At 36.5% G+C, this 20714-nt stretch overlaps 1 protein-coding gene across 5 annotated transcripts in view; it reads right to left on the bottom strand.

The window, feature by feature from the left end:
* Positions 1-20714, bottom strand: part of DLG1 (discs large MAGUK scaffold protein 1) — a 72371-nt gene that overhangs the window by 18959 nt on the left and 32698 nt on the right. For all 5 annotated transcript variants that reach the window (XM_057377854.1, XM_057377851.1, XM_057377853.1 and 2 more), the window contains exons 9-12: positions 17584-17710; positions 15685-15841; positions 14517-14619; positions 5249-5363 (exon numbers count right to left, since the gene is read on the bottom strand). In XM_057377854.1, the coding sequence (XP_057233837.1) occupies positions 5249-5363; positions 14517-14619; positions 15685-15841; positions 17584-17710 (502 nt within the window). The remainder of the gene's footprint in view (positions 1-5248; positions 5364-14516; positions 14620-15684; positions 15842-17583; positions 17711-20714) is intronic.

The following is a 20714-nucleotide window of genomic DNA, read 5'->3' as shown; positions in this document are numbered from 1 at the left end:
ACAGAATGTCAAAAGTTCTGTAATGCACACTGTTCCATATCAAGTTATAAACTGAAATTATTTTAGTAGATAAAAAGTACTACCTTTTATTTTAAAGTCAGTATCCTGCTCAGAGGGGGAAAAACCAACTTAGAAATATGACCTGATCACCACTTTGTAGTACCCAAAGGCAAAGAACCTTATGCACATTCTTTRGGAAAATTCCTAASCATTTCAAGAGAATCTCATCCTTTYYCCTAAGGTAAGCCTGTTTTCAAATAACAGGCACTGACAATACCTCAAAACAGCAGCTGTGTGACTACRGTTTTATTAACATTCCTTCTGCCAACAAGATTGGTTTATGCAAGCCCCCTATCACCCTACCCACATTCATGCCTGTTTGGTCTGACTCCTGTTCCCCCTCTTCCATAAGAAAGAAATTGTCTGGACAGGACATGGTCCACCACACTATAGAACCAATCTGGTTTACAAGCAATGTTTTTTTTTTTTTTTCCCTTCTGGATCATTTTATACCTGGAAAAGTTCCCTGAGGAAATGAAGATATGTGCAGTATGTTTCTCCCCAGCACAGCTGAGGGTTTAGTGAGAATGTGGAAATGAAAGATGACAGAAGCCTCTAAGCAAACTGCAAGAGATACTCTTAAGATTCTGCCTTATAAAGGACTCCTCTTTTACATCTGAAAAAGGTGCATGAACCTCACTCATATAAAGCAAGTGCTTGTATGGCACAGTCTAAAAAATCCTCAACTTTATTTCATCTGCCAGCACTTGTATGGTCAGTGCTGCACTTTCTAAACAATACCCAAATTCAAATTACTCAATGCCAAGCCCATAGCAAAGTAGTACTAACAGATTACAATGTGATGATTCTAAAGGGTGTAATTTCCTTGTCCAAATTCACCTTGTTTCTTCATCCCAAAAAATGTATGTCTTACATACATTTTTCTGCTAGATTTTTATTATCAAAGAAATTTTTAACCCATGTAAGTCATAACCTGTTCACTCAAAAAATGTACTTTAAGTTTTGTGAATTTTGCCTTTCTAAAGCACTGAGTGTAATTCTATAGGTTTGAACTGCATTTGTTCATAACCAATAACATATTGTTTATGGGGAAAAAAATCAAAATATTCTGCCAGACCAATTCACCTTCACCATCTGCTGCAAAACCAGAGTAGTTTGCAACACCATGCCTTTCTTGGTCTATAAAATATAAAAAAAACTTTTCCTAAAGCTTTAATGGTTTTAGTAAACATTTTTTAAAACATCTAAAAAAGACAAGAATTTTAAAATGGCTTCAAAATATTTACTCTCCTTATACAAAGAGCCTTATACTCAAATCTGCAATACCTTTAATTTAAGTTTACAACAAAATTTAGGCTTTCAATTTAATAATAGACTGGAGGTTGAAATACATCTTCCTTACCAGTGCAAACTTCATGATAAGATCTTGTGGGTTAATTCCATAGCACAGTTAAGATATTCTGATTATTTTTTAAAAAATCAGAACCATTTTTTAAATTGAAATAGCCAAAACATTGCAGGTAAGAAAATTATACAGRTAGGAAGTTGTTATTCCTCCACATTTATTCTGCACATTTGTTCAAGAGACACTTTGGACAAACATCATTTCCTATCCCAAAATAAAAACTACACATAATCCAGTATGTACTTTCAAGGCAGATTCAAGTTGTATATATTTTCACTGAATTAATTATATGCATCGTGAAATTTATTTCCTGAGATTTCTTGTTAGCATTCACGCAATGATTTCCACCAGCCCTACTTTTAACTTCTATTTTTGAGTTTGCATATAAATTTATAAAAGCTGTGAGCTGGGCCTAACAGCATTAACATATATGTTGACTGCATGAGAAAAAATGCTTAGGAGTGAAATGGCAGCAGAAATGGACAAAATCATTATTACCAACATTTGCTTTTCCAGCTAGATAGATGGTTACACAGTTTCATCAAACACATTTCCTCTGGTGAAGTCACTTCAAGAAAAATTTTTTGGGGGGAAAAAGGTCAAAGCTGATGAAGATGATTTTATGAAAAGATTGTTTAGGGTGTCACACAATAGTGACAAAACTTTGCAGCTAACATTTATAGGAATACCAAGAACTGCTAATGGTCATATAAATGACCTCAAAATCAAGCAGAATTAACAAAAAATTCTTTTGTTTCCAAGTGATTAACATGGCTTTTTCCCGTATGCCTGGCACATCATCAACCATGAACTCACTTCACAGGCCAGATGACATATTTATCTACAGGCCAGTATATGAAAAATACTATTCTTCTAATGCTTCTATTAACTCCCTGCAGTGTTTGAATTTGGAATGTATTATGCTGGTCACAAAAATGCACAAAGGTAAAAGTAATTTTTGATTTTGAATGCTACCCACATTGCAGACTGAGACTAGCCACAGAAGATGAGATAAAATATGGAACAGATTTACTCTCTCTCAACATATTATCACAGAAACTTGATACCATGAAGGTATCTCACATGTGCTTTTTGAATYTGCAGATGAATATAGACAGCTCAGATGCAAACCCAGAAACATTATTATGAGAGAATCTGTCTCCTCTGTGAACAAAGAACTGAAGAAATATAAATCAAAGTAAGAGAAGGCACACGACTACATCTGACTTAGCTGGGCATGGGGGGTGGTTTGTGGAGAGACTTGGATGTGCACATGGAGAGTCACTGCTGCTGAATTGCTGTATTTGTATTGCCCTCCAAGGACTGTTTCCTGGATTGCTATGCACCATTTTTTAATATATATAAAATTACAAAGAAAAATCTGCCCTTTTACTTTAAATTGTATTTTCAGGCAAACACAATTGCCTTTTCCTTAATATTACATAATACCACAAAAATGCTGTTTACAGGCAGACTATTCATAAAGATACCATGTTTACAGAGATAAAATTATGTATCTGATTCTCTTTACTAATCTTTTATCATGATTTTGAGAAAYCACCAGAGATGACTTTCAGAGTATTTTTATTTAATAGGTTTTCTGCAATTGTGATTGAATGCCTATAAACATTTTACTGTTGGATTTACCATTTAATTCAGCATTTTGTTACATAACTGGTATCCTCTAAGGCATATACACAACTCAGCAATATCGAAAAAAGGTAGCTGAAGATACTACAATTGGCTTTGAATTCATACAATTAAAAGTACAGCATGATTACACTACAGTGACTTATTATAAGGAATAAGGTGGATAACTAACATGTTCTGTCAGTATCTAGCAATGTGAAAATACTCATAAWAGTTAGTTCAGTGTGGTCAAAATTACATCAGAAACCAGACAGAACAGATGTGAACCCATTCTGTGCATGCAAAGTTGCCTCCCAGTCTTTGGCAACTTTTGGTGKGGTGACAAGAGCAAATCTCAAAAGCGCTAGCAGCACCCTCTGTGAAGAGATGTGGGTCGAAAAGTACTTTTGCTGTGGAATTTTTGCATTTTATATTTCTGCACTGACTTACACCAACAGTGATTATCGAGCCTCAAAAACCTTGAATGAAACCTGTCCTCACAAGGCTTCTGCCAATAACCTGGAGAAAGCTGCAAGTTCTCCAGTAGCTGGCAAAGTCAAAAGCTCAACAATTTCCATCAGAGGAATAAAAGCTACATAAACGTAAAAAGCTTGTCAGTGGCTTTAAATATCAAACCAATGTGTGAASATGAGCATAAGCGGTTTAGAATCTAATCAGGCTATAGCTAACCATGWAAAATAAAAGCATTTAGAATTGTTTAGGCTTAGTTATATGATGAGGGCTAAAGCAATAAATCTTGGGATTATGGAAAGGAAGATCTCAGCACAATATCCACATGTACACCTACCTGTGGAAATTCAAAGATATTGCTAACTAAGATATTGCAAAGATATTGGTAACAAGCACTTATCCTTACTATTTAAGGCATTTATTTTTATAGATTTAAATTTTGACCTCTAAAATACTTAAGGCAGACAGAAGTRCAAAAARCAAACGAAGTAGGCTCAGATCTGGAAAAAAACAGAATCCAGCTACTGAAACAACAGGAACTGCCTTTTAGAGTCAAACTAAACAGAAGCCCTATGAGTATTCAGCTACATTTGTGTCACACCTTTCAGAAATAGGTTACAAAGGACCATGATTTTTCTGAGCATCAGTGCAATTATTCAGGGAAGTGCTTCCCTTTCCACAGCTCAGCAGATAGAACACACCATGAACAAAAGAGCATCTGCTTAAGATGGGTAAAGTCAGCAGCACCTGAGTGTTCTTACTTCTAGCAGGTAAACGAGTGAAATCCTACAACATTTTCAACCATGTTTAACCCGAACACCAGAACTATTTGAAGCCTCACCTGCTCTATGGAAACATTCTGCCTCTCTAAGAGGCTACTGCTGGCCCTGATTCAATCCGGAGATGAGATGATTTAGGGAACTCAAAAAYCAATTTATTTTAAAAAATGCAATCCTTTTACCCACTTTCCAGAGTTGAAATGTTATGCATTATCAGTACATGATAACTGATGTAGGAGTCAAGTGAAACATGAATAAGCCTCATATTACCATAATTTCCTGGTGAAACCAGGAAATCTGCTTCATGCTCTTATGTTTCYATTTCCTTTCAGCCTCCTTTATGTTTAACTTGATATGAATAAATTAATGCAGTATATTCAGTTCATTTGCTCTGCATTTTCTCTCTTGGTTACCAAGRAAAAATATTCCGTAACAAAATGCAATTGGATAGAGAAATAAGATTCCTTAATAAAGCTGAGAATACAACTAAAGTAAGCTGAAGAAAATAASATGGAAATCTGTCAAACCTTCAATAAAGGAAGACTATAAATTTGAACTAAAGTGCTGAACAAGAGAGAATATGAAGACTACTGTCACAAAAACACGAACTGAACTAAGCAAATTGTTAAGATTTTACAYACACTGACTTAGAGAAGAAATATATGATTTTGCTGAAGGACAATCATCTCCCTCAAAGCAAAGGACAAAAAGCAAATAATAACACCACTCCTCAAAGTTCATATAGGGTTCTSAGGGATGTTACTTCTCTTTCAGCTATATCACATTAATCAATCAAAATAAAGCTTTATTTTTATTATATTTGCATATAAGTATCCATTTATTAGTACTTAGGAAATAATTGTATAATAATGCTAATACTGAAATAGCAAGTCTACAGGAAAGCAGAAAAACACAGCAGCAATATTATGAAAAAGATGATTACCTGACATAGAGGGATCTCTTCTGGCTGGTTCGCAAAGATCCTGATCCTGAACTAATGCTACTGTTCATCATCTGTTCCCGTAAATCATGGATTTTAGCTTCAAAACGACTGTATTCTGTAACAAAGAGAGGCATGGCAATTCATTTCCTGCCAAACTTCAGCAATTAAACAAAGAAAATCTGAAACAATTGCGATTAGACAAAGAAAATATACAAAAATACTATACCTCAAAATTTTGTAATTGTAATCTATAGTTCACAGTAACAATTTTTTTCGAATTAAGACAAACATTTCTACAAATAATGATCAATTTCATAGYAATAGAAAGATAGATACAGAAAAATCTTAACCCATGACAGAAAGAAAACTAGAGAACATACACATTGAATACATGTTTATAATCAAGAACTATGTATTTTAAATTTTAAATGTTAAGAAATGGGAATGAAAAATGTCTGTACTTCAAAATTACTGGATTTGATTGAGATAAAAGAATTTAACACCACAAGGTGGGAAATATGCAAAACATSTCCTGAAATAAGACCATGTTCTTCTGGGAGCTCAGAAAAGGAAATAAAATCCAGAATTCTGGCATGAATCTCAATCCACTTGTAAACGGCATTAGAGATTCAAACTGCCCCCACAGAATTATGTACAACATTAATCCTGGAAAAACGGATTGTGTTCTTAAGCAGCACAGTGTACTAATAAACTATACTAAATGCATTTGATTTTAGCTACAAAGGTAGGCAAGAAAATAGTAATTGCTTCTTCAGGACAAACATCTCCTGAAGTGAGGTACTTACATGCCGTCAGCACAAAATACAAACTCAGTGCAAGTAAGTTTTTCCTTCAGCTGAATAGTTTGGACTTCAGGATCAACAGATCCACTTGTAAACCCTTCCTAGTCAAAGGAAATGTTCTGCAGCCACCACCTTCCCCAGGAGAACACGTGATGCCAGATTAAAACAAGTCAACACCGGAGAGCCAGGGAGCGGCTGCCGGACTGGGCGATGTGCTGCTCTCCCCAGCTGCACCCTCACTCCCTGCGGCCATTCAGGAAGTGCAAGACTGAGAAAAAGAGCTCTACAACAAAAAAATCTTGAGGAAATCTCTAAACTAAAGATCTTTCAGCAGCCATCTAAAGACTGYGAATGTTTTATCATACTGTGTTCTCTAGCCCTTTCTCGCCACACACTCATCATACAGTGAGCACCAACAGCATCTATTATTAACCCTATCCAGATTAGGACAAAGTGAACAGTTTCTTAAATAACCCTAACTTCTGTCTTTTATTTGCAAAAGTGAGTAGCTTTTAAAATACCTTAGTTTTTAAAATAGCACCAAGTGTCTTTTCTACAAAAAAAGTTCAGATCAAACACCTTACCAGCACTAAATCACTAATGAGGTTGTTTGAAACCATTATTTCCACCACTGCYGATGTTATCACTAATAACAGAAGAATGTAAGATGACAGGACAGTAACCCAAGAGGAATGTGAGAAAACGACATTTTTTAGAAAGCAGCATTCCTTAGGGGAAGGGCTCAGATGCAGTGAGAGAACAGCCCACTCCTGCTGTGCTACTGCTGCACTGAAGGGCCTTGAGGAAGTCACCTCATTTTATTCATTTATACCCAAGAAATGATAAATGCAAAAAATTTTTGTATGCCTCTGTGTGAAAGGAAGTAAGCACGGAAAAGACCAGAAAATCCAAGCGCTTCCTTGTGTTACAGCCTGTTCAGTAATAAAAATATCTGCAGCTCTTTGCAATAGCTACTGGAAAAAAGAACTAAATTTCTGTATCATGTGTCATTTTCTTGAAGAATCAGTCTTCCTCCTATGCAGCACATAGCTGTAGGAGGGAGGTTATTCCCCACTATTTCTGAACTCTGCTTTATCCTACATTTCATCCTCAGGTTGCTGGACTTGCAGCTTCCTGAACTAATTTCCATTTTTCTCAGCAGAACTCCTGGGAAGTAAAAGCTGAATGAGTGACAGGGACATCTGTAGGAGTAAGGAGGAGAATAATTTCACCACAGAGGCTGCTGCCATATGAATAAAGCAAAAAATGGAAACTAATGGGYTGGAACTGAGAAGGCTTTATGTTCAAAAAGGAGTGCCAAGAAATTTCATATTTAGGAGAAGCTTAAACACTGTGCAGTCAGAATCTGGTGAGCTCCTTTGATGTAGTGCTGGCTAAAATTTGAGTTATATTCCTCTTAACAGAAGGTTTTGGAAGGGACAGGATGGCTAAAAACCTCATCATCATTGGGTTCAGAGCTGAAAAGAACACAGCATTTTGGGTTTTGAAAAAAGAAATTTTAGTATTAGATACAGTGGTACTAAAATTAATGCTGGAGAGAGAAAATGAGACAGCAGCAGGACTCTTAATAGCACCAGAAAAGCAGTATCAGTTTGACACCCAAAGGACCAGCACCCAACCCTAAGCAGGGTTGGTTCAGCTTCAGCATTTTAAAGTGTGAGCTCTGCTAATGGGACTAGAAGAGGTTATATTTCTRTCTCTCTGATTAAGAAGAGTTGGATATCAAGTGTCTTTTGCACTTTCAATCTCTAACTTTCCTTCAGCTTATCTCTTAGATTCTCACAAATGCTAGAGAAATATTTGCTTTACAATTCCTTTCTTTCTTATGGGTATGYATAATAGTCATATATAGTTTATGACCAATTTTATATTTGTTCCCCTAAATCACAATGAACAGCACAAAAAGCTTCCACATGGCTGTGACAAAATCATACTATGCATATATAAATACATTACATTTTTTAAAAGTTTTATTTTGCCATGTCAACATTCCAGAAATTTGGAACTGGAACAAGCASAGTGAACAAGAAGAAAAGGAAGCTCTGCTTTCTTGGCCAAAAGGAAATTAAGAGCTTGGCTGARAAGGGATTCATTAGATTTCTGGTGTAGTGTTATCATGGTAACCAAATMGAATGGGCATAAGCTATTAATGAAAAAGTAAAAGTGATTTTAACTCATATGAAGTAGGCTGGTCATATGAGCTCTACCTACAAATATGCTTCAAATTTCCACAGCCATCAAAACAGTGAGATTTGAATAGTATTTTAATAAGAACTATGGTGGTACAAGAAACACAGACACTCACCCAAAAAATAAATTCAAAACCCAAAGAAAACCACACAATCCAACCTCTCAGTCCTTTCAGGTAAGCATTTTATCAGGCTCCAAAATCAGGTGTATATGCAACAGCAGTGAATGAAACTTAACTCAGAATCTCTTAYAAGGTCTGAATTTTAGGAAAGCTGCTGATGCTATACATCCAGTAAAGGGTAACAGGCAGCAAAACTGGGTTGAGACACAGTGAAATAAGAACATTAGAATATGGGCATCTTTTCTTGTCTAGAATTCCCTCAAAGTTTCCAGTAACTTTAGGGGCAGGGAGGGAGTAGTATCTGCTGTCATAATACAGAGCTCGAGGAAGCTTATGCACCTCCTGCTTCAATTCATGGCATTTATCCAAGAGAACCCCACCATCACCAAAGGGGAAAAAAAAAAAAAAMAAAAAMCAAGCCTACTCAGGTTTGCACATAATAAGTTGTTAAGAACATAGGATGAATACATCTGGGCTCAAGTTTAAACTTTAAAATTACACTGCATAAGCAGATGGTGCAAAACTAGACTAAATCTGCTTTATTTCATGTCTGCATATATTCCACAGCAAGAAACAAAGAGATGGGAAGGAGATTAGCAAATCCTGGAAAATTACTCTGATCCCAATACACTAAAGTGATTTTACCTAGAAATCTGCAATGTTTTCAATGTCAATATTTACTTGAACAGAAATCAGAACTTCTGAAAGGGTCTGATTAGAGAAAATTCCTGGACTGCCTATCTGGTGGGCAACAAAACACGGAGATACAAAGAAAACTGGTGAATCGTCTGTGCAGGCAGGGGAAGAGGAAAATGAGGCCACAATGAAAATGCATCTGGTCTGGAACACACATTCTAGCAAACGGGGCACAAGAACAGAAGGCCRCACAAGGGATGGGAAATTCAGCAAATAGCACAGAAGGAACAGCAACTCAAGGAAGCAGGGATGTGCGTACAGGGAACAGATGGCAGCACAGCGCTCAGAAGCAGAGATTCTTACATATATTGAACCCACGTAGAACTGAAAAAGTTCACTGTAATTAAAAAAGTATGGCCCTTGCTTCCCTCTTCCCATCTGTCTATGGAAAGCCCTCTTTAGCAGGACCCATTGGATCTGTATAAGCAGGATTCTTGTGCTGACAATTTTATATAACTACTGATTTATATTCTTTTCTCAACTCTCAGAACATTCAATTTTCCTTTTCATGGCACCTCCAAAAAGAGAAATGGAGTCTGGTATTTAGGATGGCCAACAACACACTGATCCTGTATTAATCTTCCACTTGTTTTTCTTTTAAAATGCATGGACCACAATAAAAACATTACAAATCATTTTTGAGGAGGTATTATTTTGCTGCAATGCTTGTCATTTGATAATAACCTTGACTGAGACAGACCATAATGAATTCCACATGCTACTGGTGACTTCCATGCACTCTAATATTTAATGAGCTTGTAGCTCATTAATCACTTGAAAGACTGGGCCAAGGAATTTCAAAAGATTTGAAAAATTGCATTTGCATTTAGTTAAGAACACCACAGATCCTGGAAAACACTGAGACTAGGTCCAGTCACTGCTAAGGTGAATCCACTAACAWTGTTGCTGAAGGCTTACCAAGCATTCACAAGCAATTTTATTTAGTATATTAAAGAGTAGGAGTGAGGTTTTAAAGGATTAAAAYATGTGTAAGCCGCCTTACTGTGTCTATCAGGGCTATATATAGCAAAACCCTTTTTCTAATCTTAATGGGTCCAGTTTTAAAGACACTCTAATTGAGTAATCTAGATTACCTGCAAATGAGTAGAGCCAGGTACAAAACAAGGAAGAACAGAAGCCTGGAAAATCAAGGACCACCTACCCAAAAACAAGGCAAACTTTTTTTTTTAGGTATTTTTTTTAAGAATTTTTCATTTTATGAAATTGGGATGCACTAATCTTTTGAACCACCTTTGTTTAAGATAATCCATGTCCTCATTTAAAAAGCAAGGGAAGCTCAACCTTGATAAAAAACAATTGCTGAAAACTAAGTTTTATACAAGCATTATTGGCTTTGTGCTACCCCCGCTGGACACTAACAGATAGAATTACAATATATTTCAAGACTAACACTCAGAAAACAATCTTAGCTTTTACATATRAAAATGCTACCATTTGCCAGAGCTTAGTTATTTTCTTTTGAATTTCACTGGAAAACATTGCATAGATGCACCATCATAAACAGAAAAATCAGCCACACACTGGCCATTGAGCAGAGAGCTCTAATAGAGCTTTTTTGTGTTCCCTCCTTATTTTTTTTGAGTCATTTGTTTTAAAGAAAAGAATGAAAAATAAAGTTGTCATCYTTGAATCTTATTTTCAGTAGACAAATACAATCCTTCACCTTAAATGTGACTAACAAAGCATAAATATTTTTGATTGAGCTATAAATCTTGAATAAATTTTGCACTGGAGAATTCTTATTTCCATTAATAAAACTGAAAGAATGTGTGTTAACTGCCTACATGAACAACGTAGGTTCAGAAGCAGATGTTTTACAAAAATRCCTTGAAATCTTCTCTTGATGTTTTGGTTCCACCTTCTCCTAATCTTACATTGATCCACCAATCACCTAAGAACATGAAGCTAATCTGATCACTTAAACATCTTACCACTCTTTCAGAAAAGAAATGATAATTTTAGTTTTGGTATGTCAGGTGAATCCTTGGGAAACAGAAAGGGCTGGTACCCTCGTCTGTCGTGCCAAGCTTATCTGAATTTTGCCCTGCWCTGGGGAAAGGTGAGGTGACCAATAAATGCTGATGCCAACAGACTTGGCTTGCTTCCTTCTTCAAAGCCCTCCAAGAGCAGGGCTCACAGTTTATGCAACTGCAGTTAAGGTTATCCATATCCTTAATATCCTTGGTTCTGATTAAGCAGAATATAGCTACAATAGAAAGTTTAATCTACTAAATTATTTTCTWCCCAATTTCAAATATATTTTTATATTTTTAATATTTTTTKRCCATTCTATTATTTTCAAACACTTAAATGCACTCAAGCTATAATATAGTTATGGCAGCCTACTGGCACCTCCTATCTTTTTGGATTGACAAAAGTCTGAATTTTGAGACAGCATTATCATTACATTTCAGATGACCTTTTAATTTGAATGAATRTAACAATGGATGTCAATGTGAAAGAGAGCCCTCCAAGCCTCTGCACAGTCCTATACTTCCCCCTTGCTGCTCCTCTCCTCACTACATTCCCCTCAAGCACTCAAGTTCCTGTATCCCTGCTCTGCAGCATGATCACAATTCTGGCCATTCCGACCCCCCACTCCCAGGAGATACACATATATCCAAATTGCTTAGTGYTTCCTCTCATTCCTCCACATCAACATGACAATTCTTTACCATCCTACCTCTGCAGGAAACCCAGAGACACAGCAGTGTGGCACCGAGGTGTCTGAAGAGCCAGGGARCAACATGGAAATGAAATGGATCAGAAGCCTCTACAAATTAAAATGAYTTATCAAAACATTTTTGTGTACTGAAGCAACATCTGCTTTGAAACTGCTTCAGGCCACAGTACTTCTTTTCCAGTGGAATTCACAGTAAAGCAAAATCCCTTTTTAGTCATGAGTGATGTCTTGAAAGGAGACAGAAATCTGTAATTCAAGGAGGGAATAAGGAAAGCTTCCAAATAAAGGTGAAAATGAGAACATTCTGACTTCCCAACCACATTTCTACAGGATTATTCCCATTTCACAAACACCTGCTCATCTCCTACTGTAAATCCTCCTCTGCAGCATCCAGCTCCAGCAGGTCCAAACCCACTGATCTGCACATCTAGGGAGGGTCTGTATTCACACCATGCTGTGTGTGTACCACAGAGGATGTACCAGAACAACCCAAGAGGAGAACAATTCCCAACAGCAGCTCCTGGCAAGCTGCAAGATAAAGCCTGAAGTCTCCAAGGAGAAAGTGTTAGGTCAACTGAGTATAGATGTGGTGCCAGAGCCACTGGCAGAGCCACTTCTGTAAACAGCAAAACACACTCACACTCAATGTTTGGCTTTTACTTCTCCCAAAGAGTACTGGGAAGTTGCTGAAATTCAATCCAGTAGAGTAGAAAAACTTTGTAAGGTACCCATCAAATTTACTGAACACTCCTGGAAACTAAAGGAATGCCCAGAAGGACATTTTAAGGAATGTAATTGCATCAGTTTTCACCCAATTCTATAACCAAGGAACATTGTGGCGATTTTAAGGGAAATAAAAGTCAGCAGTTACATAATTTGAGCCCAGATTCAATAAAATCAATTCCATTCAGCCATAGTAGCCTACCCCAAATCCAGTAACTAGAGTTTAGTTACCATGGATTTGAAGAGACAGATATGGAAAATTCAACCCTTTGCWTGAGAAGAGTTTTCAAGTGATTCATTTCTCTGCAGCCTAACTCAGGCTTTCCTATKAGAGAACTGCTTGCAAAAATCCTCTTTTCCCAAAAATGTGATRAGAAAGACAAATGGGAAATTTCTGATGGGAAAATAAGAAATGTGATAGGATGTAAAAACATAAATTAGCATTCCCCACCACATCTATGAACATAAAAACTGTCATATACAATTACAGGGAGTGAAGTGAGCCGGTCCCAAGTGTCTTCCAAATGCTCCTATCATACTGAATCTCTTTACTCAGTGATAATGAACCCTGATGGATGTCTAGAATCTCCTTGATCTGTCCTAGCTGTCAGCTAGTAAGAGAACAAAAGATCTCTTACAAAATCCTGCTGGATTGGTAAACATAAATAAAATACATATGCAATACAAGCAGTTATAACTGATACGCTCCATCTTTATGAAGGTATTTGAGAAACACCAGTAATGAACAACTTTATGAACATTTTAATACTTGTTGCTTAAATGGCTAAATACCAAATGACATAAAGAAAGAGTGAAGAAAGATGCTCATGCAGACCAAGCATCTTGCGGGGGGAAAAATCAAAAATCAATCAATTTGTCAGATTTCTGCCCATAATCTAGGGYCATTTGAATTACATCTCCCACATGCATCCCCTCAAATGGGCCATACAAGTCTTTGAGAACTGAACTGTCAATACAGCTCAAGTGTATTGTTCTGAATGCTTCAGKAGCCATGAAGGAATATGCACAGCTTTAGCCTTAAACTCTACAAGTGACAGTCGCTGAGTAATTTCTAGGAGGCAGCAAATGTTGCTCTGGGCAAATCTCTGTGCAATGACTCAAAATCTCAGCAGTCAGTCAAGTACCTCAATACACATTGCAAGAAAATAAATTATCTACTTGGACAGGCGGTAATGAAGAAAGCTGTTATTTCCAGTGCAGAAAGAGCAGGAACCATCCAAAATAGTTAGTTCTTTCTTCTAAAAGGAAAAGGGTTCTGACTTTTGAAGTCTGAAAGGATTCTTTTCATCTTGAAGCCTGAATCCTAGAAAGAGAGGACTGAAAAACTGCTGCTTTATACTAAAGTCTGCATATATCTTTGGCAAGAAAAAAAGAATGTTTGTGTCCTGGGAGCATGTGCTCTACACCAGAGAAACATTTATTCTTCTCYGAGGAGCCAGACCTCAACATGCCTTCCTGACAGAAGAAACAGCGACCATAAATACCCTCTTTGAACAKAAAAAGTAGTCAGATACTCAAAAGGACAACTCTGAGATACATAAATGCACACATTTTATTTCTCAACAAGGTCAGGGGACCTTACCCAAGAAGGTGCAATCATTTGACCCACCCATGACAACACTGGAGAGCCAAGCAGAGGATAGGCCAAATATGTGAAGACAATTGGAAATACAAAAGAATAACAGAGTATTTTTACTAAGGTCTGGATTTACTGGATTAATTTTAATGTTATGATAGTGGTCACATTTACTGAAGAAAGTGAAAATCTGAAATGGCGAAAGCAAGAAATGTAGCAAGCCATGGCACCAACACTTGCAGACATTTCTGTTTGGTCATTTGCAATTATGCAAYATGTACATGACAACATCCATTGCATTTTTTGTTTCTCCTCTCCTCAGAAGAGGTGCTATGTGGAAGGACATAGTAGATTATCTTTCTCTGAGTTTCAAATTGTACAAGAGAACTTGAATGTATAAAGCAAACCCTTACCTTCTGGACGGTACTGAGCTACAATAGTCACCGCTTGGCCTGCATTCTTCAGGGCTGCTGCTGCCTGTTCGTGRGTTGCTGCTTTTAGATCTACTCCATTTACCTACAAGTAATACAAAAAAGCTCTTCATCAAAATTAATGCTTGTATTTATCACCACAGAACACATATATGTGGAACAAAATTAGCTGGAYACAAATTAGTTCCCATGCCATGGGAGTTACCCTTATTCCCAATATCCTCACTGAAATCAAAAATCAATAAAATACTCTCTCACATATACCCCTAAGAATTACTGAAACTGTTACAGTATAGCACTCAGTGAATGGTCAATTTTCTTGTCTAAGAGTTTTCTTTCTTTTTGAGGAGACAGAATGTTACTGTCATGGTTCAGGGACCTTGTTAGCCAAAGAGTGCCTAGAGACAATGCTGTCACCACATCCAGTGACAGACAACACCCTCTGAATCTGGCATTGTTTTCAATGCAGCAGATTTAAAAATAGCATCACAAAAAATTGAAGCAGAWATATGTGTGCCACATTTTAGACAAAGAGCAGTTTTCATAGTTCAAACTAAAATAAAGATTTGCTTTAATATCAGCATTTTAATAACAGCTGTTGAAAGGACATAATGCCTCTTAAATAACTTCCAAACTACAATGTAATTGTACAAATAAATGATTCTCCATAAATTGAGTCATTTCACAAAATCTTTATGACCYTCAATATTAATAYAGAAAAAKTCCTTAGAGAGGTAGGAGATGGATCTTTTCGAGACTAACTGGAAGTTCAGCAGTTACTCCAGGAAGTAAAGACCCAGTTTTAGACACTGCTGCCAAGTGTCTCCACCTCATTAGAAGGCTTATTTCTGAAATCTGTTTGTATTCAATCTGTTTCTGAATTCAATTTGGACACACACAGCCCTCAGCCACCAAACTGAGATAAGTTAATGCCTTCAYKGAATGCCTYTGAGACAGGGAAGTGCTATTTTAATCACGTTATAAATGAGAAACTGAGGCACACCAAAGTMCTCAAAGATACTTTGGAAGCATATTGGCATCTGTTCCATTGTCTCAAATTTAGCTGAATTAATAACATCATTAATTGGCATTAATATGCAGGGAGGGGGAAACTTATTGCTGTTTAAATAAAAGAAGCAAGGAATCCTACAGAAATGATACGATCTCCTTTCCTAAGTTCTCCACTCAGGTCAGCTGGCCCTCCTGCAAGGATGAAAGAGATGAAAATTCCTTCTCCATCTTCTCCTCCAACAATGTTGAAACCAAGACCTGTTGATCCTCGATGCAGGACAACCTTTCTAGGCTCCCTGAAGGAAAGGAAAGGAATATGAAATCTTGGTCACTAGACATGAGTAAAAGTAAAATAAACAATCAGAAAAGCTTCTAGATGCAAGAGAAAATTCCCTCCCTGTTGTTATTGCATGTATGCATAAATAAATAAATTCCTAACATGATAMAATCCTATTCAGCACCAAATGTCATTAACACTTTTCCAGATTGTTCAAGAACATCAGTGTAGGTCRTGACATTCTCAAATACATTTTCAATTTATTTGAAACAACTGCAATTGAAATAGTTAAACTAAACCAAGTCGTTGCACCCTTTTTCATAGGATCCCCTCCTAACTTGAATGAGGGGAGGAAAGAAGAAATATTGGTAGGGCYAGTCAATTTATATTGCAGAAAGAATCCTTCCACTAATCTACTAATCCACTACTCAATCTAATACCAGTAAAACATAAATKATCTCAGAACAAGACATTTCTAATAAAGCAGAGCAACTGTGCACTGCATTTCAAAAATCACTAGAGAGCACTAAAGAACAATTAATGGACATTAAATTTTTGGAGGCATTAATTATTCATTTACAGGCTAAAGTAAGAAGCGGCTTTTTTTCCAAAACAAAAAATATMATCTAGTCCAATCTTTAAAAATCACTCAATTTTTGCACTAGCTATTAAATYACCTTAAGGTCAAATTCTTTAAATTCACCCCCATTAACTATTATAGTCATTTTTTCAGAGTACTATTCTATTATAAATGACATTGTGAAAATTTATTTGTGTGTGTATATATATATTTATATACACTGCTCTGGATCACACCAATATATTAACAAAAACAGAACAGAAGAGAGAATAGAAAGATGCAATATCTTTCAAAATAAATCTCAAAATTTATAAACTTCTTTTTGGGATGGAGAGAGTGTAATATGAGAAGGTAATTTAAAGAAAATCTAAGTATTCGCTGAATAGCCCTTACATTTTAGAAGAAATCTAAAACCAACCTTTTACAGTAATTTTAAAGGAGTGCAATAAAACCATAATGATATCAACAGAACAGAATCATTTTGGCTTATAAGTCTACCTTACCCTAATTTAAAAGTACAAAGACATATCCTACCTTCCACTACACTAAAATCCATTCTCCAATTTATTATGCCACTTAGGTTTCAATCCTGGGTGGACCCTGCCTCAGAAACTGAGTGACACTGTCCATATCAGATGATGGTGTGACACAGAATTCAGCAACAGCACACTGAAAATGCGGTATAACATCCCTATACTTGCAGAACAGAAGGGCAACAAAATTACAAGAGCTTCCCTTTATCAGCAATGATGAACAAAAGATTAATGCAATCTACTGAATCAGTGAAGGAATGAACTGTCTGTTWATGGGAAAGGATTAAGAGCTCTCCAGCCTTTCTGGATTTAGAATCCAACAAAACAACTCCTTGTCTGTGGGGGCAGGGAGGGCCCAAACATTGCTGGCTTTAAAATAAGAAATAATCTCTGGTATCTTCATACTACCATCCTAAAATTCTCTGTCAATGCATGCAGCATTCCCAGGGCTTTCTCTTTTTAATGCTGGGACTGATAAAAAGTGTGGGTGTGTATATATATATAAATACATKAATGTTTACACAAATATTAAAAAATTAACATCTATTTCTTGAAATAAAATATAGTATTCAGTAGTGTTTTGCCCACAAACACATCTTCAAGGTTCCTTGGTAATCACTTTGACACTTGGCTTTGGTTATTCATTACCTGGTAATCTCATCATCTCCAAGCATTCCCTTGGGAACTGGTGAATATCGCCCCGGTGATGCTGGGGGCAGGGACTGTCCCAGGTAGGCAGATGGAGTGATATGGTTATCCACTGGTGGAGAATAAGCTTCAAAGAGGGGAAAGAAGAAAATAAAAGACATTAGGATAATATGGAAAAAGCGCTGGAAGGATCCAAACAAAGGAGCGACCTCTTCTAAAAGCAAACTCTAGCAGTTCAAATCATATATTAGAAATACCATAGTTCTAAAATAGTGTGTTAAATCTACACACTAAATTTCCCAGTCTCCTCACTAATACAGYAGGCAAATTTGTCAGTTTGAGTGTGTCTCAAATGAAATTTCTTTAGAAACAGTTACCGTGGATAGTTGAAGCCAATGGGGACAGTCTGGAGGTTTATCTGTTTCAAAGCTGTCTTTAAACTCACTGAAGCAAAGTTTTAACTGAACCACAATACACATACTAGAAGAATTTTAGCATCTTAATGATTTCAATTGATGGAAAATATTCTACAACACCAGGAGAATTGTTTCAATAAATAATTAAGAAAGTGCATGATATTGCCAAGKTAGGCACATCAATTTTAAGCACCCATTAAGGCACAGTCATACCCACTGTTTGCTATTACAAAGCACRCTCTACAATTGGAAGTGTTTTTCCTGGTGTATGGGCTTCAGATTTCGAGGCTCAAAAATGATGGGTGGGGACTCCTCACAGATACTGTATTATTTAAGTTGCCAGACTCTCTTTGCTCTTGCTGGATCTGATGTGGTGCCTGACCTTTGAGGATTTGCACTAAACCCAAAGCTCTTTAACTGCACATACATGACACAGACTGCAGAACCAATCTGCATATTCTCCTTTTTTTCCCCCCTTTTCCTTTTTAAATCATTATCAAAAAGTTTGAATCATATACAAACTTATCTGGAGTACTCACACATGATATATTTGCTACATAGCCATCTTTCAAACCACCCAATCTGTGCTGGGTTGAGCCTGTGTAATTCTAGATTCCTTTTACATCGTATGCAGTCAATTCTTTACATGGYATATGCATCAGGTCAACATTTCAGCAAGCATTAAAATCCACTATTAACAGCTTCAGCAATTTAAAAGCACTGGCTGATACAGTAATTGTGCTATTCAGACACACCAGCCCTCAGCTGGTTGCATGAGACCGTGCAGAACTTTTGGAAATCCTAWTTCTGGATACACAAGAAGTTTCAGCAAAATTCAGAACTGAAGTGCAAGAGGTATCCGGAGCCCTTCCATAATACAGAGAGAAGGAAGTTCCCTCACACTGCTTGGCTGCATGAGCTCTAAAGCAAACAGAACACAGTTTTCACTAAAACCAAATGATCAACATAAGATCCACATTAGAGAATTCCCTAAAAATTATGAGCTATTCAACGTATATGATTCCTAAAACTGGGGATTTTTTTAGAACAGCTGTAACACACATACACTTTGCACCTTCATCCTTCTACTCCCTGCAGGGATTTTACAGATCCCACTACCTTCTGTCTGTCCCAACACAATATGGAGTTTCTGTGCACTGGTAAGAGATTTGGACACCTATCAATTTCAAAACTTGGGTTTTTTTAGTCACACTGGAATTTTAGCAACAGATTTTCTCAATAATTACTTYTCAATGGAAAAATATATGCATTTCAATACAATATTATATCCATGTAATTGTACACATTTTTACTTAAAACCAAACTGCTCATACAGACAGTGATTTTGTTTTTCCTCAGAAAATTTTCAAGCTAAAGCACAAGACATGAGCTCTTTTCCAACTACAGGAAATGAGTTTTGATTAAAAAACCTGAACAACTGTTGCACAGTATAGCAGCTCTGTACATTCTGTTCCTGTACTAAATTAACTCATTTCACAAAATGAATTTTAAATTGTTTTTAACAAGCCAATGGCAGCTATAATGATGCATATTTTATAGGAAGTAATTAGATACAAATTCTATATTCATTGACTTGCAGTACTTTTCATTWGATTGTTTTTCAGGTTCCCAAAGCTTTTAACTGCACAGTGTTCAGAAACATACACACCACCTACTACAGAACCTTATTTTTAAAATTCTTTATCATTTCACCATGTAACTAAAAGTCAGCTATCAATCAAAATAACAGTTTATTTTTTGAGACCTGTGGACTGTTCCGCAACAGCACTGGCTACATCCTTTATAGAGTTTTGCATGTTTTACTTGGTGCAGTCTGGCCCTTTTGCAAGGCTGGTGTTCTCAGTGCTATGAAAGCAAAGCACAGAGAGGAGTTTCTGTGGAGTTCCTGCACAAAACCATACCTGCACCTTTCCTGAAAGTRTTTAGCTGGAAATTACAGCTGAAGAATATTCATGAGGAACATGACAGACATAAAAGGCAAGCCATCACTTTTTGAATCCTAAATGAGGTCTAAACTTCTATTTCCAGGTAAATATTATTACTGATGGAATTGATAAAGGAACTGTYATTTGCATGAACAGAAAATTGCATGCAAAAAATCGACTTGCTTTGACAGGAAAAGTCAGACTCTTAAGAAGAAATTCCATTTCCAAATCCACCCTCTCCTTCACATAAGACAGTTCCATGCATAAAGAAAAAACTGAAGATTTCCTATTRTTTTCCTATTATCTGTAAACTGAGGACACCAATCACAAGTACAATCTCAAAAATGGGAAATAAAATTTAAAGTTTATTGTCTCTTACAGTTATTACACTTTCTTCTCTTCCTGTACTTTTGCCATTTAAGAAATGATAGGGCATTAATGTCTAGTGAGGAAACTGTTTATTCCCTACCTTCCAGTATTTTATTTCTCAAGGCAGGTTGGAAATAGTGTACCATACCAATGCACAAAAACACAAAGGAAAAAAAACTTTGAAATTAATTAAGAGTCAAAAATGTGTCACTGATCATGTCTTCAAAGGAGGCCTGTATAGGAAACAAATCCTCTCCCCAAAAAAAACCACTTAGTCACTTTTCTGACTTTGATATTCTACTGTATGCACAGGTAATGTTGATGATTTTAACAGCAGTAATACTTCAACTGAACAACTTTAAAAGCATTTGTATGAACAAATTACTGGATATTTGTTCCA

The sequence above is a fragment of the Malurus melanocephalus genome, unplaced genomic scaffold, assembly GCF_030028575.1.
Source record: "Malurus melanocephalus ecotype Western Australia unplaced genomic scaffold, MMel_1.1 scaffold_328, whole genome shotgun sequence".
Classification (NCBI taxonomy): Eukaryota; Metazoa; Chordata; class Aves; order Passeriformes; family Maluridae; genus Malurus; species Malurus melanocephalus.
Note: the sequence above shows the minus strand (reverse complement) of the source record. Positions and strands in the feature narration are given on the sequence as shown.